This window comes from Myxocyprinus asiaticus, chromosome 50 (assembly GCF_019703515.2).
Source record: "Myxocyprinus asiaticus isolate MX2 ecotype Aquarium Trade chromosome 50, UBuf_Myxa_2, whole genome shotgun sequence".
NCBI classification, from domain to species: Eukaryota; Metazoa; Chordata; class Actinopteri; order Cypriniformes; family Catostomidae; genus Myxocyprinus; species Myxocyprinus asiaticus.
In genome coordinates, this window is record NC_059393.1 from 16951912 (window position 1) to 16976448 (window position 24537).

The following is a 24537-nucleotide window of genomic DNA, read 5'->3' on the forward strand; positions in this document are numbered from 1 at the left end:
CCGTAATTTTAACAGTAAAAGACTGTAAAAATGCTACAGTAAAAACATTTTTTTTTTAATTGGTTAACGAGTAGTTACCTTAAAATATACGGTAAATGTTTTAATGTTTAAAAAGACAATACATGTAGTTTTATGGTAAAATGTTGTAAAAAAAAATTTTTTTTAGATGTAAAAAGTATGATTTTCCCGTATAATTAACTGTAAAAATGTATATTATGTTTAATAAGTACATGTACTTTTTACCGTAAATTATTGTTAAAATTACGGTATTTTTTATTTATTTTTCTTATTTTCAGTATCACTTATCTACATTGGGGTGTTCTGTTTTATATTTAATGTAGTTTAGTTAATGTTTATTGTATAATTTTAATTTCACGTGTTATCCTTATGGTGTTTAGTGTTTGTTTGAGTGACACTGTGCACTGTCTCTACATGTTTATTGGTCATTGCTCCAGGAAGAGCCTCTGTTGATGAACTTCATGTCATCACGTGCCCTTCTGTAATTACGGTGATTACATTACAAAGTGAAAAGCAGATTTTCACAGTTTCGGAAGGTTAATATATCAGGTTTTTCATTTAATAATATAAACGACAGTACTGCACCGTCAAAATATACAGGCATCAAAATTACTTCCCGTAAAGCCTGAAATGTGGTTACTGTATTTTTTACGGTGAATTTCTGGCAACCACAGCTGCCAGTTTTTACCGTAAATTTAACAGGAATATTTTTTTACATTGTACTTATTTGACGTACAGCTTTTTGCATACTATATAGTACAGAAGTACACAATTTGAAAGTGGATTAGACTTTTTGCCTCTCTCACTTTCTGTTGTTTACCCTCACGATGTCTATCTCTCTCTGTCCTGTCGCTTTCTGTTGTTTCTGTATGTCCGTATTACTCTCATCTTTGCAATCTAACTTGTTACCCCCTGTCTAATTCCCCCGGACAAACTCGCTCGCTCTCTCTCTCTCTCTCTCTCTCTCTCACTCTCGCTCTCTCTCTCTGTCTCTCTCTATCTCACTCCTTCTGAATTTCAGGGGCATCTGTGCTGGAATGCTCTCTGGGTCTGCTGTCTTTTAGGTCATGTCAGCACTTTCTCTTGCAATGAGCCATAGATATTACCCCTCCCTCTGTCCCTCTCTCTCTCTCTTTCTGTGTTTTTATTATTTATTATTCTGCCCGTCCACATGCTATACGTCTTCTCATCCAGCCAGTCAAGACTAAACTCATTTCTATTGTTGGTTTTATAGCTCACCAGCCACCAAGCAGCAGAGGAAGCTGTTTAATAGCTACATCACTTTTGCCCCATATTCATCTTGTCACTCGTCTTTTTAACAGTTTAAGTAATACATAATTTTTTTAACATTGCGGAAATGAGAATATCATAATAATCATCTTTTTTCTTATTGCGTTAATGAGAATTGGGGGGGTAAAATGTGCATAACTGTCATGAAAATAATGTCACAATGTAAAAAAAAATCCTAAAAGCCCAAAAATGTTAAATATAATTTCTTATCTTTGTCTTTTGATTTTGGAGAAAAATCGGACCAGGGAATTTTCTTGACAGATCTCGCGAGAATCACCATGAAACACTGCAAAGGAGCTGTGTTTTATCGTAAAAAAGGGCATCATGTTTTGTAACTAATTACATAATGTGACTCCTGAACGTAAATTGAGTTTGATCCTTTGCTGATTTACTTTTGTTGATGTTGTTGTTGTCGTCATTATTCATGATGTAAAAACTCAGTAGTATTTTTCCATAAAAAACTGACAATTGTCTCTGTAAGAGATTTTTGTAAGATTTTTTAAGAGAGTTTTTAAAGCAATAAAAGTTAGCAACACTTAAAAAAAAATTTAGTTACACTTCTATAAAAAATAAAATAAAATAAAGTCTAAAATCATAATATAAACTAATAAAAATTGACCTTGTATGCCATATCAGCAGTTGTTTACACAGATAGCAGATCATTATGGGATGTGTAGTCCGCACTGACTGCATGTTTAGACACTGTCTAATTTCAATTTAGAGCAGTTCGGTTGCTGTTAATTCAATCTGAAGCTGATCTGGGTTCCTTCAGCAGACAGAAGAGCAAAAGCACGCAGTATGTGTGACAGGTCCAGGGTCAGCAGTAGACAGCACGAAAGACACGGTAATTGTGGTCAAAGTTATGACTGCGGCACAAAATGTGTTCCACCTCCACCTGGTCCATCACGAATTATATACAAACACACAAACAAACACATGTAAAATCATATAATCATGCACTTTCTCTGGCTTCCTATGCTGATTGAAAGCCCCTTATTTGTGAGTGTGTGTATGTGTGTCTCTGAGTGAGCCTCTGCCCCACTGTAATACTGCACACACTCAGGGGGACCAAATCCAGATGTGCACTACCCTCCGTGTCACTCTAAACATCCCCTATTCCCTTCCCTACGGAAGGGAATTGGGACTGTGCATGTGGAGTTGCTTGCCTGTTTTTAGTACACTGACTTGAATGTTCTGTTTCCTCTGTATTTTCTTATGTTCACAAATAACAGTGAATTCAGTCCTATAACAGTCTCTCTCCTCTTTTTCATTTTGTCTCATAGGACACCTCGGCTTCCAGGACAGTTTCGTCACATCAGGTGTCTTTACCGTCTCTGAGCTTGTGCGAGTCTCACAGAGTAAGATCTCATGTATTCCTCCACTCTGGTCAAACACAAATACGATACCATAAGTCCATGCTATTCCATAATACCTCTCTCTATACTCATCTTTATCATGCTTTGGTTTATGTAGATTACCCAGATCGATATCTCCTAAGTCTATACTTCTTCATGCAGCATAACTAACTCCATTCAACTCTTTTTAATGTACCACCACATACTTAAGCACTCTTTATCATCTAAATCTTTCGATTAATGTCTACTACATCTCTTTAAACCCTTTGACTTTACATTAGAGTACTACTGTTTACTATTGTAAAATTCTATTCTTACTATTTACGGTTTAACTTTCAGTTTTTCACTTTGCATTAAAATTAAATGATTGACGTGCTATTTAATAATGTAATAATTGTAAGTTTTGTTCACCGTTACTCTTCATTGGCACCTCAAAGCTACAAACAAGGGTGTGTTTGATTCTCTCCTTCTCCTGCTTAGCTAGCCGCCTACAGGTGGGATCCATCTCAAGAAGAGGTTTTGTAATAAGCCAAAAAATGTGTCTTACAGTAACCACAAGCAAGTTTAGTGGTGTCATGTAAGTACAGGGGCCACAACCTTCAGTTTGACTTTAGGAGAGAGTGTGTTTAGGGCAATGCTGTTCTCGTAGCACCGGTTCTTCCTATTGTGGGAAAGCTAGCATCGAATTGTAGCACTCTAGCTCAAGCTCCCTAAATTTGGCCCAAAGGCAGGATGAGGCTAGTGATAAACCGATGTGCAGGAGGGAACATCTCTGGTTCCTCACCACTGTTTTCAGAACAATGGGCTGAATCCACTATCCCTCCACTCATTAGAAATCGAAACACCTGCAAAATGCAGCAGTCATCTGAAAGAGTGCTTCAGTGCAATGCGGTTGAACAGAACTTGGAATCCAAAGTACAAACTAAGTGTGTTTTAGGAAATGTCTCTTTTTTTACCTTATGTTTAACTTCATTAGTAAAATGAAACAAACTGAGAAATTTTGAGGGAACAATCACTCAGTCTCAAAACATTTCCTGATTGATTGAGTGATTAAGGCCACGTTCAAACTAATATGTTTTAGTCTGAAAACTCAGTTTTTAGTTTCCTCATGTCATCATTTCACAAAGTATGCGGTAATAGAAAGCGTTTCCAAACGTTTCCTTTTTGGCTGAGATAAACGCTGTTCCAGTATGGTTGAGAGGCTTAAACTTATCAAAACCATTGGGTTTTTAGCCAAAAACATATGATTGTGCACACGGCCTAAGGGGCCGTTCAGACCGAACACTTTCATGTCTAGTCTCGAGATGCACTTTTAAATGTTGCCCTTCTTTTTAAACCTGACACAGCATCTATAAAACGTGGCGCTCCTGGGTGAAATGCTGAACACAGCGAGACACTGTGCAATGGTCAAAGACGTCCATCTAATCCATGTTTACATAGAAAAAATTGAAAAATAGTGCAGACAGATGCAAAAATGCGTTCAGTGTGAACAGCCCCTGAGGCAAGGTGCAGAAGAAGGTAAGAAGACTGTCCCGAGAAGATGGAGCATGAAGGAGGATGGGAGGGAGTTGCAAACGTGACCTTTAAAAATTGCAGATGTCCATGGTGGAGAGTGATAGAGCGCAGCACAATCCATACGTGCCTGTCGATACCCGCTAACAATAGACGATCCAAAGCGCCTGTCAGCACTCACTGGAGCCTTCTGATCAAAGGTGCATTGATCACACTTCTTCGTGACCTAATCCCAGGCGAAGGAGAGAAGAGGAGAAAGAAAGGAAAGAAGGTGTCATGGGCCTGGGCAAAGAGCCCACCATGGTCTCACCTCCCAGTCAGCTTTCAAAAAGATTCATAGCCCCTGCCAATGCAAAGAAAGCGTCTGGAGAGAACAAACATTTGGGTGCCACCACATTCTGACACAACTCTGATATTAGCTCAGCCAGTACTGTGCAGCATCAGAAGTCCTGGCATATGATGGTAACAAGATTAAGGAATATGCATAATTGATCGAGCTCTGCAGAGAGATCGGCTTTTATCCTAACATCTGTGACACGCTGAGAAGAAAGGCAAATGCTGGGTGGCATATGCTGGATGTTCAATTCAAATCAAAGTGTTCTCTCTCTCTCTCTTGCTCCCCCTCTCTTTTTACCATCATTCTCTTTATTCTCCTCTGCTCTCCACAGTCCAGTGGCTCTTAGTCAGCAGGGGGGGGGGTTGCTCATGTTGGTCTAAAGGGCATATTTCTTTTGCATGGCCCACACATTGTAAATTCACAACTAATGTATTCATTTAAGGGTGAAGGCCAACATACCAAAAGGGAGAGGATGTTCATGTACTACAAGACGTTGAAATGATGATACACACTAATATGGTTCATTTACATATTTATGCTTGGTTGTCTGAGATGATAAAAATGAGAAATCTTTCAAAATGTAGTTTAAACATGTGTCAAGTTCATACAGATGTAATCTTTGTGTCCATGTTGGGTTCATACATTTTTGAAAACTATATACTGCACAATGACTTAAAAATCAAGTGGTCTAACCGTCTGGTTAAAGGTATTAAAATACATTCCGTGCACCTTGAATACATGAGTGTACACAAGTAAATTATATTTAAAAAGTAAATATTTTTGAGTCACGTGACGCCATGCGAGGAGCGGACTTGTGAGCGGCGAGCTCTGCACACTTTGCTAGTTTTATTGCTGTTTGTGTCATAAACCGGTGAGATTCGATATAGCCTGATTCTTAACTGTTCTAGGAAGACAGTATGTCAAAGAATTCAGAATCCTCAGGCTCTGGAGATATTAAAAGACACTTACGTGCTCAAGCTGATTCCCCTCAGCAGCAGGCCGAAAGCCCCGGACTCAGTTCGGACGGTGAACTGAAAAAAAATGATGAATGTGTCGGAAATGCTGACGAAGGTCGTTGCAGACTTGGAGGATCTTGCTGTGATATGTTGATCGATCACTTCCATGGAGACGAAATTCTCTGAGATGGTTACAAGATTGTTGGACATTGGGAAACGGATTGATTATCTGGAGTCATCGGAGAGGGAATTAGCTGCTAGCTCGCTAGCGACCAAGGCAGATTTGAAATGCGTCTGGGAAAAATTGGAGGATTTGGAGAATCGTAATCAACGAAACAACGTCCGAATTGTTGGAATTCCTGAGCATGAGGAAGTCAGAGATATGGTAAAATTCCTAGACGGGCTCTTCCCGAGTCTGTTCGACATAACAGGCCATATGCTGGAAATTGAGGGAGCTCACAGAGTCCCGGCTCGAGGAGACAGGCCCAGATCAATTCTGGCCAAATTTCTGAGATCATCCGATAAAGATCTTGTGTAACGTGAGGTGAGGAGTAAAGGAAAGCTTTCTTGGAAGAACTACAGCATTTTCTTGTTCCCAGACTTTGCGAATTCTACAAGAGAGAAACGTGAACGATTCAAGGAATGCAAGAAACTCTTACATCAACAGAAGGTCGCATTTGCTCTGATGTTTCCGGCCAAACTGAGAATAGATACTAAGGATGGCCGTAGAGAATTTACATGCCCACTACAAGCATTGTCCTTCATAAAAACATTGGAGTGAGTAAGCCATTTGGTGATTTTCATGTTGCCGCCTAGGGACCTGACTCACTGAACATACACTTGACTGTCCGAGGAAACTGGGCGCCTTTTTCGTTTCACTTTGTTCTGGTTCCGCTTAGTGGCTGGAGTTTGTTTTGTGTAATATCATTTCTTCGGGACAACTTGTGGATGAATCTGCTCGTTTTGGGCGCTTATGCCTCCTGTTGGCTGGAGCTGGTTTTGTGCAATATTTCTTGCAGGACATTGGAGTGAGTTTGACTGCCCAAAGAACTGAACGGCCCAGTTATTTTTTATGTATATTTGTTATTTATTGTGCTGGTTCCGCTAGAGGCTGGAGCTTGTTTTGTGGAGGAACACACCTTCAAGACAGTTAAGTGGATGAATCTACATGTTTTTTTTGTGTGTGTTTATTCCGCTTATGGGCTGGAGTTTGTTTTATAGATTATCTTCTGTTGTGTAATTCTGTTTTACAAATTTTTGTATAGAAACACCAGACTTGAGCCATCTGACGGCAGAGTTGTCATGGGGACTCTCGTAGGCGTACATGGACTTTTTGAGTTTAGAGGGATGGACACCAGTTGGCGCTGTCGTGCATAGGGTTAATGCGCACGTTTTTCTTTTTTCTGTTTTTTTTTTTTTTTTTCTGGGGAAAGTTCAGGGGTTGATTGTTGCACCAATGTGGAATGTGGTCCTTATAATTTTATTTTTGACACACAATCTAATTTTTCTAATATGTCAAAATGTCAAATGTTAATATGAGTGGATTGTCTCTCTCCATGCAGAATGTGAATGAGTTGGGGCACCCCATAAAAAGAAGGAAGGTTAATTATTTTCTTAAACGTAAGAAATATGATATAGTGTTTCTTCAAGAAACGCATCTTTCCCCGCAGGAAGCTGAAAAATAGATAGATATGGGGTGGACATGCTTTCTTTAGTGCTGGCTCAAGTAAGAGCAGGGGAGTCATTACATTGATAAGTAAACATCTACAATTCAAATGTCTCAAACAGATTAAAGATAAATTAGGAAGAGTCATTATTGTTTGAGCAGAAATTCAGGGGCAAAGGTTGATTTTGGCTAATATTTACGCACCTAACGCTGATGATCAGGGCTTTTTTATAGATCTTGAAGGGATGTTGCAAGCCGCTGGCACCCCTCATGATATAATATTGGGAGGAGACTTTAATCTTTTGATGGACTCAGTCCTTGATCATAGTGAAGCAAAAGTGTGCTAGCCCCCTAGAGCAATATTGACGCTTCACAGGATTTGTAAAAATCTTGGTCTTACAGATATTTGGAGACTTTTGAACCCATCTGGTAGGGACTATACATTTTTTTTCATCAGTCCATGTGATTTATTCTAGAATTGTTTTTTTTTTTATATATGTCTAAGTCCCTCATTTCATCTGTTGTTGGTTGCTCAGTTGGAAAAATTTTAGTCTCAGATCACACTCTGGTGAGTTTAGAGGTGTTGCCACATATGGAGAAAAAGAAATCATATAGTTGGCACTTTAATATATCCCTTTTGCAAAATCCTGAATTCCAACAAATGTTAAAGGCTGAAATCATGTTTATATGGAGACCAACTGGTCTTCAGTATCCACTGTGGGCGTGGCTTGGGAGGCACTTAAAGCGGTTCTTAGGGGTCGGATCATACAGTATGCCTCATTCATCAAAAAATCCAAAGCACGAGAACTCGTGGAGTTGGAAGGGAATATTAAAAGTGCCGAGGCAGAGCTGAAGCGCTGAATGTCTTCTGATGGCCTCATAGAATTGACCCGATTGAAATACAGATATAATACTATTTTGTCACAGAAGGTGGAGTTTTGGCTATTCAGGGCAAGACAGTCATACTTTAAGTCGGGGGACAAAGCAGGGAAGCTTTTGGCTAGATACATAAAGCAGAGAGAGTCTTTTTCTACCATTCCCTCAGTGAAATCTGCTGGTGGTGAAATATTTTCCTCAGCCACTGATATTAATAATGCTTTTTAAAAATTCTGTCTTGATCTTTACAGTTCCACATCTTCGTCTATTGATGAAGACATTGGAAACTTTGTGGAACCATTAGAACTCCCTAAATTAACGACTGAGCAAAACAATTTTCTTGATTCTGACATAATCTTGGAAGAGCTCGGTGAGGCAATTAAGGCATTGCCCACAGGCAAGGTTCCAGGGCCAGATGGTTTTGCCGCTGAATTTTTTTAGATCTTATGCTACAGAACTGGCTCAACTTTTGTTAGAAGTTCATATGGAATCATTAAAGAATGGAAAGCTTCCACCAACCATGACACAGGGCCACAGCTCTTCTGATAACATTAGGCATTTCATCAATATCATGTGGTCAGTGGCGAATGATCAGACTCCGGTCGCTGCCATCTCATTTGATGCCGAAAAGGCATTTGATATGGTAGAATGGGATTATCTTTTTAAGATTTTGGAAATATATGGGTTCGGGAATACTTTTATGTGATGGATCAAGTTACTTTATAGACACCCTGTAGCAGCGGTACAAACAAATGGATTAATTTCAGAATATTTTACTCTGGATAGGGGCACCCGGCAGGGTTGCCCTTTTTCCCAATTATTGTTCTGTCTTGCCCTGGAACCATTAGCAGCCGTGATAAGAAAGGAGTGGTGGCAGGAGGTGTGGTGCATAAGCTTTTGCTTTATGCAAATATTTTATTATTCGTCTCTGACCCTACTAGATCTATGCCTTGCCTCTACAGAATTACTAATTCCTTTTCTAAGTTCTTGGGATACAGAGTCAATTAGTCTAAATCCGAAGATTTGGCTCTGACAGCATACTGCCCAGTAACAGCTTTCAATCCGGGCGCCATCTAGTGGCCCAAACAAGGCATTAAGTATTTGGCCACTTTATTCCCAGAAAATTGGTCTGATTTAGTTAGTTAATTTTGACCCCTTAATAAAAAGGTTTTCAAGCGATGTGGGCAGGTGGGCTTCATCTATGATTGGGAAGGTTAATTTTATCAAAATGAATTGTATTCCAAAATGTATCTACCTGTTACAATCTCTCCCTATAGATGTCCCCCTCTCTTACTTTCAAGCAATTTGATAGTATAGCGAAGTCCTTCATTTGGTATGGTAAGCGTCCCAGATTACATTTGAATAAGTTACATAGACCGATTGACAAAGGTGGGCTAGGCCTACCCAAGATTTTTTTTTATTATTATGCATTCGGTCTCAGACATTTGGCTCACTGGTCACTTCCACCTGAGAGAGCCCCTCCCTGGTTTTGTATTGAACAGGAAGTTCTTGCCCCTATTTTGCCATTGCAAAGCCTTTCTATCAAACTAATCGGAGAAGTTAAATTACACCCTGTTATCTCGCATTTGCACTGGGTATGGACAAAATTGTCCAGAGTGTTTAATTCAGACATTTATTTAAATGTTGCCTCAAGCATATGGCTGAACCATAAATTATGTATTATGTCCCCTTTCCGCTGGTCAGAGTGAATTGTGAGGGAGGTTAATACACTCTGGGACCTATAAGAGAGTGGACTGTTGAGATCTTTTGAAAATTTGGTTCATCATTTTGGGTTTCCTAGATCTCAGTTCTATAGGTATTTACAGCTGTGCCACCTGCTCTGTATTGTTTTGGGGAGTGGCACACACCCCCCTAAAGCGGCAGATACTCTGGGAGAGGTGATTACGGCTTTCGGAAAAGGTCATGAGTCATCAGTGTATTACTCCCTGCTAATTCAGAGTCTGGGGGACAGAGCTTCAATTTCTCTCAAGAGATTATCAGAGAAAGATTTAAATTTGGGATTGGAGGAGGGAGTGTGGGCTAGGATTCTAAAAAATTTCAAGTCTGCATCTAGAGACGCAAGGGTGCGTCTTATGCAATTTAAGATTTTACATAGATCAGTCAGAAGATGGAGACACAACCCATGCTTTTTGGGGGTGTGTTAAGATCCAGGAATTTTGGTTGAAAGTTCAGAGTTTTTTGTGTGATGTTTTAGGCACTCGAATTTCACTCTGCCTCAGACTCTGTATTTTGGGTGATGGGGCGGTCATACATTTTGGGGATTAACACATAAAAAATTGGGTTCAGACCAGCATTATGGTTGGCAGGCTAATTATTTTAAGGGGATGGAAGTCGGATAGGGCGTCCCTCATTTCCGGAGTGGTGTGCGGAGATAGGGAGGGCGGCTGCTTTTGAAGGGATGTCAAGCAGAAGGCTGGGGGTTCAGAATTTGTTTAACAGGAAGTGGGGCAATTAGTTTTTGGGGGACTCTCGGGAGGGGCTGAGGAGAGAAATGTTTAGTTTTAATTATATATGATTATTATGTTTGTTTATTTTTTTGTTTTTTGTTTTTGTGTGTGTATCTAATTGTGATCACAGAGGTGTTCATTGGGGGTTAGGGTGGGTTTGGTGATTGGGGAGGGGTACTGAGGGAGGTTAAATTTTAAATGTTGATTCAGTGTATATATGTTGTGTTTTTTATTTTGTTATATGTTTATGAATCAATAAAAATATTAATTGAAAAAATATATATTTGTTTTTTTATTTTTTTATTTCCTGAATATTTGAGTCATGAATATCATAAGTTTTCTTAGGGATACTCCATTTGACCTGAACAATTCAGACCTTTTCATAAAAATGTCTAATAGCTGATATTAAAACCATTTTATATATATTTTTTAAACATTTCACACATACAGTACTTTAGCATCTGAAGGGGTCCAGCAACCTGGGGTTAAGTGGCTTGCTCAAGGGCACAATGGTGACAGTTCATAGTTTTGCTCATGGTGAGGATTAAGCCAGCATCACACCTTTTGAATATCAGCCCTTAGTTTTAACTACTACCCCAAAAAAATAAAAAATGCAGAAGTGATTTGTGACAATCAACAAATGTGATAATCTAGCACTTGCACTAAGGTATATAAGCACAACGAATCTAATAATTTCCAAGGAAAATCTTGAAATCACCCTAGCCTGTCTTCCACCCTCTTTGCAAAATTGCAGAAGAGTTGATAGTGTCTCACCCTCCTGCGTCAACCTCTTTCTTCTTTAATGGGCAATACCATCTCAGAATTTCAACAGTCAGCAAAGCCAGGAGTTAGCATAAGTCCTCTAACAGGATTGCTCCCTATGGAGCGGCTGTGAATTAAAGTGCCGTATGCATGCACACTCATGACTTTGCTAGGTTCTTGTGGAAGGCACCCGAGATGATGCGGTTGATTGAAGAGAAGAGGGTAAGTGCACCAGATTGGAAGATGGGTAGATGAGGGTAATCTGATGTGTGATGGTGTGGTGAAGTAGCATATGAATCACCTGGAGAAGTTCTTTCGGGGCTTCAGTGCTTGAACATCTAGGAGATTTATTTAAGCGAATGGGGAAGGGGTTGAGTGCAGGCTCGTGCTCATTCTGAAGATGAAAGTTCGTGATATTGAATGGACAACGGGCTGCCTTAGCTCTTCCCTTACTATACACTATGACCTTGGCTTTGTGCACCCATTACACAATTCAGTGGCAGCCCAATCGAATCTGCTTCTGTCGATCAATATCCTATTAAAGCACCACACAAAAAAGGAGAGGAAGGGAAAGAGAGGGAGGGGTGGTTGGGAGAGGCGAGAGAGAAATGAAAGTCTCAAAGTTAGCTGCTATAACTACGTTTTTGTAAATGGAACTCCACATAATTGGGCAGTCAATACCAGGCTGGGGTAATTTCTGAGATTAGGTCCGCCCTTTCCATATTCTCCCTGGCCCCCGCCCTTCCACAGTGCTCCTTCTCTTTCAGCTATTCTTTTTACCTTCTCCTCTTGAAGTCCCTGTTCCCTAACGCTCCCAGGAAGAGCCACTTAGAGTTTATTTTTCCCTCTGCAGTATGGCTACTATACAGCTGGCCCTGTATGAAGTGAGACATCATCACAACACTGCATGGGACTCAGTCAAACTCAGGTGCGCTGGAGGACTTGTATGTGAGCCAGTTTTACAGTTGCTACCGCCCATTCCGAGCCTCTCCAGAGGAGTTTGCAAGGGCCATAGAAACAGACAGGAGAGGAAAGAGAGAGGATATGGGATTAGGACGAGGTTACTGTTATAAGTCCGCTAGCAAGAGCCTTGCAGAAATATTGGCAAGCAGCAGGCAGTGTGGTCCAGGGGCAGGGACACCTGGAAATCCCCGGATGAAGGCTGGGTGCTGGCACGCACCATTTAGCCATATGACCAAATGGGGAGCGTATGAATTATGGAGTAGGAGAGGGTCTGCCGTGCGGGTGCTTCCGGCCATGGCCCTGCCGACACTGCAAGCATGCTCCAGCAGCACCGGTTGGGATACGCCCACCACTCTAGTCAGCAATGTGCCAATGCTGGGCCAAAGTCTGCCAGTGGGCAGTGCCATCTGTAGTGAAATGCATGCACAGGGCTTGAATCTTATCAATACTAACTGGCTGTAAGGTTCCTGAGAGACTGCTTTTGTCTTCCAAAATATAGTCTCTAAATGTTCACCATAATAAAAGATGCCATTAATAGTAAAATAATAATATTTAGCTGTCAGTAGTCATGAGACAGATGCTTTTGTCCAAAGAGACATACAGTACACTTAGTACAGAGACAATCCCTTTGAAATAACCTGGGGTTAAGGGCACAATGGTGAGAACTCATGGCTCACTACTTGCAGGGATTGAACCAGCAACCTGTCAATTACCAGCCCTGTGCTGGTACAACTACACCACACTAGCCACAACAATGATATTAGCAGGAGTGATGTTATGCTGAGTCCTACATTCTCCTCGACCTCCCTCTATTAAGAGACTGACCTGCAGACTTGACCAACAAGATGCCTGCTGCTTTTCCCCCAGTTTGATTTGATGGGTGAAGCTATATGGTGAAGACTGCAGATTCTAGCCCCACAGAAACCCTCTCTTCCAGTCTGAGAATTATCAACCATAATATCCACACTGGAGCTGATACAGCAAAAAACAACTACAACAACAACAAAACAATGAAGACCTGTCAAAGCTCACCAACTTCAGAACAGTTTGAGATGAGATCCCATCCTCTCACTCAATAAAGCGATTAGGAGTAAGGCTGCGGAGAGGTGGGGGGAAGAAGGGGTGGACAGACGTCCAGGGTTTTGAAGTTGATTGCTGCTGCCTTTGTTGTCAAATGCTTCAATTTGAAAATCCGGCCCAAACAAAAGACATTTTTTTTCTCTCTTCCTCCTCCCCCTGCTCTTTTCAAATGAATAGCCTCCCCAGCTTTTGTAGATTCTTTAGCGGGCAGTGTTTGGGTGAAGGGGAGTAGAATGTCTGTGTCTGTGTGTGTGTGTATGTTAAGAGGGATTGTCAACCTTTGAGACAAGAGACCACACCAAAGAAACTCTGGCACATCCTGTAGAATCGTTCACTTTCGTGTCCCAACACAAAACTCTCTGTAACTCGCAGGCTTTCGGTTCAAAACCTATTATCTTGGCTCTCCTTTACTACACACGTCTTTATCTTGACATGGACTTCTATTGTTTTTGTATAAAGTGAATTACTGTCAGTACAGACTAAGGTGTTGTTCAGACTGAATGTGTTCTTTTTGACAAAATAAAGCTAGATGCAACACACATAGCAGTGCAACACGTCTCGAGATTTTAACACTTTTAAATGTTGACGTTTTTTATACCTGACACGGCGTCTAAAAAATGCGGCATTCCTGCACAGGACGCTGAAGAGAAAGCTAGATCCAGCACAATGCATATAACAGAACGCAGTTGTCTCAAGAAACACATTTAAAATTTGACATTCTTTTTTACTTGACACTGCATCTTAAAATTGGCACTCCTGCGCAAGACGCTGAAGAAAAGCTAGACGTGCTGCAACAGTAAAAAATAACATCCGTGTAGTGTGTGTTTACATAGAAAAACAATGTAAAAAGGGCACAGACGGACACAAACGTGTTCAGTGTGAACAACACTTAACCCTAACACTACATTAGAATAAAAAAGACATTATTTACTTTATGGATCATTTTTACTTTTTAGGATTCCAAGTTTACAAAGGAAAGTTTTGTCAGATTTAGCTAAATTTTGGGACCAGTTTTGTTATAGCTAAGTGAAACCATGCACACTAAAATTCTGCAATGTTACCACAATTCCTCTGCACTTAAGGCTCTAAGTAAATGAATAGATTGAAACATTTTGCTAATGTACTTTGTACCCAGCAACTTGAAAGGCAAATCAGTAAATATCAGAGATGGAGAGAGAGAACAGGAGGAAAGGGCAGGAGAGAGAAAACAGGAGGAAAGGAGAGGAAAAGAGGGAGAGAGAGATCAATGCCAGTCTGATAGCCACAGGCTTCATTTGGAATCCTCCAAGCGAAAGCACTTGATAAAGCCTTTAAGAGGTAGAGACTGTGGATTACCTTTATGATTGATTTCCATTCCAGTCAGACAGACTGCAGTGTGGTCATTTTTCTACCCAAACTGCAGCAGCAGGACCGGCTATTCTCGGTGTGAGAGCATGTTTGTTTGTGTGTGTGTGTTGAGTTACTGCAGCCCGGTGCCCAGGTTAGCTCTCACACAAATTACTTCACATTCCACTATTAGCCATGCAAATGAAGCCGGCTTTACTGCTCCTCATAAATAATCAGCTCCGTCACTTCTATTAGAGGGGTGGACCGCCCACCCCACCACCCCCCTTACAAAAAAAAAAGTTAACAAAGAGATGACTCAGAAATTAAAACACTTCCTCCCTCTCTTCTGCCTGTCTCACTTCCTACGTGGCCAACTTCTTGTTGGCCAGCTTGCCAACTCTCTCTCTCTCTCATCCTACCTTGGCCCAACTTGCCCCTTTAGCCGTGTCCTCTTCCAATGTTAATTAGGCAGCCCATTACCGTGTCTATCACAGTCTTCCACACTGTCGTCCCCCTCCACACTCACTCTCTCAGCCCGACCAGGTTTATTAGGTATGCAGGACCAGAGCTGCTACACATTCGTGCTGTCCTCATCAAAAAATAGTGGTCTCAGTCACTATGAATATAAAGAGGCATCACGGCTTTATGTACTGTATAAAAAAGGCGTTTGATAGAGAGTCATGTTTGTCGATGACCTACAGAAGCAAGGTGGGCAGGATCCGTAGCATATAATAAGGTGCAGTTGGGGGAGAGTTTCATAATAAACACATTTTTACATAAGATGAGCCTGTGTGTATGTTTTTACTACTTATTTTTGCCATTTCTGTTGACGGATCGTTGAAATTATGGGGGAAATAAAGGGAACAGGGTCAAGAAATGGTGCAAACCGAATTCAAACTCGCGTCACAGGCATGTGTGACTACTGAGTGTTGGAACATATGCCCTAACCACTAGGACACGATGGCTATCCACTCTTTTCATGAATGTGAGTGTTCTTCGATTCATAATGGAAGCCTATTTTCATTTTCCGGTGTCCAGTGTTTTCACATGCACGGCGTAAGTTCTTAGCGAATAATGGGATGTTTAGTGTATACATTTTTTCTTATATTGTCACAAAAAAAGCATGTGGCTCCAAAGTATTTTGTTCTATTTTTTTTATTTTTTTTTTTGACAGTGTCTCACCCATCAAATTTTAAGTAGTGGGTGGATGACGTGAAGCTATGAACCCAGGTGAGTTACTGTACGTGGATATCCGTCTGGTTCTCTGTCTGGAATACTTGTGTTGGTAGTTTTTACATTGCATCTTTGAGTCTGGAACTAGAAAACAGTCCAGAAGCAATTAAAATCATCATGGTGGGGCAGAGGTTAGTCAGGAAATCTGTGCATAGAAAAGTTTGGCCTTTCAGTTAAGAGTTTTTGGTAGAGGTGTTTCCTCCAAGTTGATGGAGGCTGTACTTGCATGATGCAAAAATAGCTGCCAAGGGGGTGATTCTTCAAAAACATAGGATAGCCGGGGAATAGGGCTGCAATGGTACATGTATCCGCGCCGAACCGAATGGATACAGGTCCTTCGGTACGGTACACGCAGTCACACAAATGATTACTTATCTTAGCATGCGTGAAACCAATATTAAAATAACATATAACTAACAACACAAACCACTTATAACTAAAATGAAAAATGATTATGGAGCAAAATGGGACCACGTTGTTTGGGAGCATTATGGTTTCGCAGTAAACTACAGTAATACTGGGCAATGAGTAGTGAACAGGTCGAAGTCTGTGTGTCGGCTCAGAAAGGGGGCAGACAGTTCTTCCATCAACGTGCGCTACCCCGCCGGCTTTTGCTTTCGCTGTTGCACACTGTCTCCATGTTTATATCCGTCTCTCCCGCTGAACGTGTTTAGATGCACTCTACAATGTGGAACAGCCTTTCTGTGGGCACCACACAGGATTTGAGCATCTGCTTAATGTGCTTGAGCCCCGTTATAAAGTAATTTGTAATTGTCCAGCAGGGGACATTGTCAATGCTAACAGATCCGCCCTCTCCTCTGATAATGTGGATATTCTGATTTTCCTGAAAGAAAACTCAAGAATTTAGTGATAAGTACAAGCGGTGAGCTGAAATTCAAAAGACACAGAAATCTGCACTGCTGTTGTCTTAATTTTGTTACAGTTATTATCGGTGTTGGGCAAGCTACTCAAAACATTTAGCTAGCTAAGCTACCAACTACTCAAAAAAATTAGTTAAGCTAAGCTAAAGCTACACTTCAGAGAAAGTAGCAAGTTACACTACAAGCTACACTCTAAAAGTAGCTTGTTACATTTAAGCTACTTATTTATTTTTTTCAACCAGATGCACAGTGCATACTGTAATAGACAAAGCATTTAAAATATGAAATGTATGTGCATGTAAAAAAACAAACATATCAATTCATATTTATACATGCTATTTGTACATTTTTCTTATTTATACTACCTCTACAAACCCATGCCCATTTGAACAAAATTTATTTTGCACATTACTGTATAAAAACTCATACATACTGTACACTATTCATCTTATTCTGTAATTCTGTGTCTAGCTGTTGTATTTCTGCATGTACTTGAAGCTTCTGTTCAGAGGCTAAATTTCTTGTGTGTGTGAGCACATCTGGGCAATAACAATGTGATATCTGATGGTATCAGATGGTAATACCATGGTACTTTGAGATGCAATTACCATATCTATTTACTATTCTGTACATGGTGCTTCAAAGTACTTCAAAGTACAAAGAAAACCATGGTACTACTATGGTACTTCACTATATGATCATCTTATTCATATACCATTTTCTTAACATGGTGCCCCCAGGTAATGGTACATGTCCAAAAAACATGGTAATGCCATGGTACTTTTCCAATGTATATTCATGTAGGCTACTAAATGTTTTGATACTCTTTTGTTGGAAAAATGGAAACATTTCTTTATCTGCAATATTCTGTGAGTGTGTTGTCAAGTGAGAGCATGCACCAAATGATTGAGCGCACGCATGAGCTTTCAGAGTCATTCAGTTTGAACTGTGAAACAATTCAGACCGCTTTGCTATCCCGTGTGACCAATTCATTGTAAAGAACCGACTCAGATGAGCGATTCATTTGTGAGACTGACATCTTTAGTTCTGATTCAAAACTGGCAATAGTAAACACCAGGTGCACGCGTGATGTAGCAGTGTAGGTTTTGTCAGCGCTATGCTGCTACCTAATCAAAAATATAGCTTTACTACTGAAAAGCTACTTGATTTAAAAACTAGCAAAGCTACCACCTCGCTACTCAGAAATGAAGTTAAGCTAATAGCTTCGCTATTTGTTGCAAAGCTACTCCCCATCACTGATTATTATAATTGCACTTTTTTGTACTTTTATTAATATTTATGTTTTTATGCAATGTGCATATGAGGCTCTTAAGTTTTGTATTGTAATTTTGTTGAAGATATATGCATAGTGCAGTCATGTATAAATGAGCCTTCACAATAAGAATTGTTGCCCATCAGCCACTGTGTTTTCAAACTAAATAATTTAAAGAAAGATTATTTGTTTTCCCTGCTGTACCGAAACCGTACCAAATCGTGACCCCAAAACTGAGGTACGTAAGAACCGTGAATATTCTGTACCGTTGCAGCCCTATCAGGGAAGAGTTAATATTTTCATGTGGAAAGCAGTACCTGATTGGGAAATTCTGAAAAATGTATCAGGAAAGTGCTACCTGATTGGTCGGGGAAACTATAACCTAACCCTAACGAATCAGGTAGAGCTTTCCTCATAAATGACTCTTTCCATGTTATCCTACATTTCAAATATCCATACCCAGGTGTGTTGCCAAGATGGCAGCAGAGTGGAGTGATTTGCTTCAATAAGGACTTGTGTGTATTTTTGACATGGGAATGAAGATGAATTAAATGTAAATCTGATGAATGGTTCAAGCTTAGATGTGTGTTTTTTGTCCTCAAGTATTTATGTTTTTGTTTTATTTGGTGTGTTTGTGTGTGGCAGCACCCATTGCAGCAGGGACAGGGCCCAACTTCTCATTGGCAGACTTGGACAGCTCTTCCTACTACAGTATGAGCCCCGGGGCCATGAGGCGCCCCCTACCCAGCACTTCTTCTAGCAGGTACACACTCAAAACACACACACACTTTCTCCCTTTTTCACTCTGAGTCTTAATTAATCAGCCGAGGCAGAGATTGATGTGTTGGCTGAGTGATGGAAGAGGCTGCAGGAGTCTGAGCTACACAAGCTTCCAACATATGTGTGTCCACCTGGAACTTCCTCCCTCTGCCACCCACTCAGCCTGTGGGCCAGTCACACATACACACACACACACACACACACAGCTTCCCAAAGCAAGACTCCACCACGTGGCGCCCGTCTTCTCCTCATATGAGGTGTGTAGACAGATGTGTGTATGTTTGGACACGTGTATTTGCACAGCTCAAATGCAGCATATAAACGGCCCCTGTGATTTTACAGATGGGGCAAATTTTGCTGTCACTTTTTCGCACCACACCAAACTGTAACTTCACTAACATAGGCATGCATAAACATACAAGCTAATATTTAACATACACTTATGTTGTATTTAGGTGTATTACGCAAACTTTAGAATGATCATCACCACAGATGTGTATGAACTTTTATTTTAGCTAATGTTCGTGAAACGTGTTGAATTTGAGAGAACACACTTATCAATAAGTAAACATTGAAAAAAACTTGAACCAGCCTAAGGTGGTTTGCTGGTGATTTTGCAGGTTTAAGATTGTCTAGCGGTCTTTTAGCCTAGTCAAGCTGGTCTCCGAGCCTGAACAGCTAAAAGTGCCCAAAAATGATCAAAACAGACCAGCCTGACTAGGCTGGAAGACCAGCTAACCACTTTAGGCAGGTTTAAGCTGGGTTTTTTGTTTTTTCAGTATTGCCAATAGATTTAAGGCATTACAGGCACCTATTGTGGCCAAAAATGCTGTAAAGGTAGGTTGCTCATTAGGTTTTGCAACATAGTCCATTGCGTCCACATGTATGCGCTCACATACAACTGTGAGTGTGTGTGTGTGTGTGTGTGTGTGTGTGTGTGTGTGTGTGTGTGTGTGTGTGTGTGTGTGTGGGCGGGTTTGGGTGGTTTACGAGGACAATTTTTTTAGGTTACAAACTGTTAATTATAAGGGTATTATGCTATAAATGTGGTTTATGAGGACTTTTCTAGTGTCCCCATAATTCAAATCGCTCAAAAATATACTAAACAATGTTTTATTGAAAATGTAAAATGCAGAAAGTTTTTTGTGAGGGTTAGGTTTGGGTGTAGGGGTAGGATTAGGGGATATAATCTATAGTTCCTACAGTATAAAAATCATTATATCTATGGAGAGTCCTCATAAGGATGTGTGTGTGTTTGTGTGTGTTTGTGTGTGTGTGTGTGTGTGTGTGTGTGTGTGTGTGTGTGTGTGGGTGGGTTTGGGTGGTTTACGAGGACAATTTTTTAGGTTACAATCTGGTAATTACAAGGGTATTATGCTATAAATGTGGTTTATGAGGACATTTCTAGTGTCCCCATAATTCAAATCGCTCAAAAAATATACTAAACAATGTTTTTTTGAAAATGTAAAAATGCAAACATTTTTGGTGAGGGTTAGGTTTAGGGGTGGGGTTAGGGTTATGGGATAGAATCTATAGTTCGTACAGTATAAAAATCATTATGTCTATGGAGAGTCCTCATAAGGATGTGTGTGTGTGTGTGTGTGTGTGTGTGTGTGTGTGTGTGTGTGTGTGCGTCTGCCCACATGCATCGCTGGCCTCTTCAGCCAGGCCTGCCAAAGCAAACATCTGGAAAAAGGACTCTGTGTGTGGCTGCATGCTAGAAGCTAATTAAGCGATTATGAGTGAAAAACACCAGTAGGCCTTACATTAACAAATAAATGTCAGAGCTCAGCTTTCAGCAGATAACTCACACACACATGCTCACACACTCACACGACTACCAGCCTTTAATGACTTCTCACTTCTTGAGTGTGTGTTAGATTATGGTATGTCTACTAGCATCTGACTGTCTATGTGTGTCTGTGTGTGTAAATGTATATGGGTGTTTCTTCAACTTCTGGCAATTTCGTGTCCCAGGGGTTGATTTTTTCATTTTTTTTTTACTTTTCTTTTATGAAGGTCAGATTAAAACTAATTAGAAACTTTTTACCAAGCCTTCGATTTTATTGTTTTAGTCTTGTCTCATACCCAGACTTTCAATTTTTAACTGTGAAACCCCCCCGCCCCCCCCCCCCCCCAACAAATGCAAATTGTTACATGTTTAAAACTCTGAGGGGCAGTTTCACAAAGAATGAATTGCGGCCGGTAAAAGCATCATTTTTCTGCATGCGTTCTCTGCGCTGGTTTAGTGCCCAATTCACTGATTAAATTATGCAGATATGGCAACGGCGCAAACGCGCCCACAAAATCACTGCTGAACGCAATTTGCATGCGCAATTCTGATCTTGCGGTCTGATTCTGGGCGCATCACTTTGATCCAGATACCTGAATCTTCTCTTAAACATGCAGAATGTATGCTTGACGACACCGCACATCTTGATATATGTCAGGCTATAACGCTCTTCTCCATCATTTGATTAATTACTGCTGATATGATCAATTGGAAATGTTCACAAACATCTCTTTTGAATGAATGTATTTTACCATCTACTTTCATTTGGTGGTACTAGCGTGATCTAAATTGCGTCAGGAAATTTTCGTGAATGAATCGCAGTCTACAATTAGACTTATTTACATAGAAAGGAGGCGTGTTTGCTCAGAAAGAAAAGAAAATTTCATTGCTTATTGTGCCTGCTGAAATAGATTGCTGGTGGTTAGTGAATAAGACGCAGATTTTTGCGCTGAAATACTACGTAAAAAAGTGGCGCAACTGTTTAGTGAATCTGCCCCTAAGAATCTAAACAAAGAGTGAAATAAACATAAAACACTTGAATAATTATTGTGTGAAAATGATTACTATCAATTTGGTAAAAATTACATTTGTCGCACAATGGCATCATTACCACCACACCAAACAATTTTGCCCCTAATAAAGTTTTAAGTTAGTGTACCAAGCCGTGTCAGTGAAGTGCACGCTTGAGATGAAATATTCGAAAAGTAATATCCAGGTCAATAACACTTATAAGCTGAATATTTTTATTGGGCGTAATATCCAGTCAAGGTGTAATTTTGACAAATTATGTAAACATTTATAATTGTTTGTATTTTGGATACATAAGATACATTTAATGCATGTGCATACGCTGTTGGAAATTGTTAGTAGACAAATTAGTGGGAGTGTGAAACATGTTTTAACGAGACCTTACTTTCTAGAAATCCACAGTGCTAACATAAACTCAAAATTGACTATGTACTTTGTGGACATTATTCAGGACAAAAATTCTGTTTTCATAAGATTTTACTGAAATGACGAGAAACGACTTTTCAGCTGACGTCACCAAAGCAAAGCCTTGTAGATGGCAAAAACAATGTTGGACAATAATATCAAAGACTTTTCTCTATTGATAAAATGAAGTCTACCCTACATTATTTCCTTCTGAATATTCCATTTCACTCAGAATGACGTCACATTACTACGTTAAATGTGTTGCAGATGCAGTTTCATATTAACTTGATGCTTGTCCACACAAAAATATAGCATTTATCTAGATGCACACTGACTGTACAGACAAACATATTGGACCTTTCACACACAAAGCATGCTGGGACAGTTGGCGACTTCCTCTCTAGAGAATATACACACATTTGCAGAATACAGACAAGTGGCAGAAACATATTCGCTCTTAGACCAAACTACCATAATAACAAATTCATAACATTGGTTTCTTTTTTTTTCTCTTAATTTTCTGTCCTTCCTTAAATTGCCATCTCACATTCTCTTTCACATTGTACAGTTCTGCAAAGCGCATTAAATGCATGGAGGATGATGTGGACAGCCCGGGAGAGGACTCCTACTACCCAGGTCAGGGACGCTCGCCTGGCAGCGGCAGCCAAGCCAGCAGCTGGCATGAAGTGGAGCCAGGTAACCCAGCCTGAAACCCAGCCTCCCCCCAGAGCTACCACACACACACACATTCACACACGGTGGGTTGCGGGTGGAGAGCGGGCGATCAGATCTGGTGTGTTTGTGCATCCTGTGGTGTGTGCTGGTTGTGGGACGGCAGCAGCTGTGTAGGGATTATTTAGTTTCTTCTTCTGTTTTGGAGTTTCCAGCATCTCTGATCCGTCTCTCTGGATCGGACATTTTGGATCCATGTTTTTTTTTTTTTTTTTTTTTTTTGATTTATACTGTCTGCCCTCCTCAGTCCATCTGATTAGAAGTTAACCATAGAAGGCTTGTAGATAAAGAATCATTTAACTTCATACCCATGTGTCTACTAATGATGCTAACAATGTATGAAGGGTCCCATAAGACAGCGTATGAATGGATTGTGTGAGTGTGTATTTGGGTGAACCTAGTTTTTTTAGCTCTAAATATGCAATGTTAGGTTGTGTAATTATAATTAGCTTTATATAGTCACAATGTAAGTCCCCATTTAGAAGTAAACATATGGCTAGGTAAACGTATGTGGCACTTGTGCTGATTCATCTAGGTCCACTCATTGTGTATGTGTCCTATGAATGCCGCCGCATTGCCACAGAGCAGAGGACTGTAAATCTGTCTTGCTAGAAAGTGTCTTCAATCAGTCTCTCTCGCTCTCTTTCTCTCTCTCTCTCTCTCTCTCTCTCTCTCATTCCCTCAGTTTTAGAAATAAATGCTGCATAGTGGACAGAAATACAGTAGAGTGAAAACATGTGTCCCACATTATGGCCAGGTCAGGACAGAACTAAAGGAGGGCACCAGAGGGCGTGATAATTGTTAAATAGTCTGATAACACACAAGGACGAACTTGTACAAGCTTGACCAATGAAGCTCCACCTTCAGGCATAGGTGTTAAATACTAGAGGAACTTCTCCATCGCTGGTAGGCATGGGAATTGAGAGGAAATTAGTGGCTCTGATTCCAGTTATACTTAACGATTTTGGTTCCTTAACGATTCCATGAACGTTTCTTATAGGCCACATTGTTTAAAACGCATTCATTTTTCTACATTCACACCTCTCATCCACACAAGGACAGCGAAAACAGAGACTTCCTAAAATGCTCCCCATTACCACATACTTTGGAAAACTACAGCATTAGGGAGGATTAAAATGTAAATGGATTAGTGTGTATGTGGTCTTTGGTACTTCTGTGATGGTCTGGCAGGTCTGAAGTAATCCTAACTCAGTAACAGTTCTCAGTTTATTTCAAGTTATTTCGGCATGACTTGCGGTTCTGTGAATTAGATGTTAATTTGTTGTTAGACAGATTTAAACCAATAACTCATGAGACACACTTGGTTTGGCGCATGTTTGTTTTTGCGTGCAACCAGTGAAGATGATACAATAGAATGTTGTAGTCACAGTCTTCAGTCAGTTGAGACCACGTCCACACTAATATGTTTAGTTTGAAAACGCATTGATTTTGCTTCATTTATGCCTCTAATCCACACTGGAACGGCGTATTCCTCCAGTGAAAATTTAGACTTTCACAAGTGCTTTCTAGTACGACATATTTGGAAAAGGATAACATTATGAAACTGAAAATGGAGTTTTCAGACTAAACAAAAAAATAACGTAGCAATGCAAATCAGTTGTCGAACCCTAACCCCAACACTTATCTCTGTTTACCCATCTCTTCTCTCTGTCTCTTTCCCTCTCTGATTCACATGTAGTTTGGTGGTGGCTCAGATTTTCTCTCCACACCCCGGTGAGCCACCCACCCTCCCTTTTCCCATTAACGTAAATACAAATCCAGCCTACTGTATTCTGAGAACTG

At 40.3% G+C, this 24537-nt stretch overlaps 1 protein-coding gene across 9 annotated transcripts in view; it reads left to right on the forward strand.

The window, feature by feature from the left end:
• LOC127438980 (nuclear factor 1 A-type) overlaps positions 1 to 24537 on the forward strand; it is a 219189-nt gene that overhangs the window by 144447 nt on the left and 50205 nt on the right. For 8 of the 9 annotated variants that reach the window (XM_051694943.1, XM_051694948.1, XM_051694945.1 and 5 more), the window contains exons 4-6: positions 2592 to 2666; positions 18642 to 18759; positions 22571 to 22698. In XM_051694943.1, coding sequence (XP_051550903.1) covers positions 2592 to 2666; positions 18642 to 18759; positions 22571 to 22698 — 321 coding nt within the window. The remainder of the gene's footprint in view (positions 1 to 2591; positions 2667 to 18641; positions 18760 to 22570; positions 22699 to 24537) is intronic. The other variant, XM_051694944.1, reaches the window with a different exon arrangement.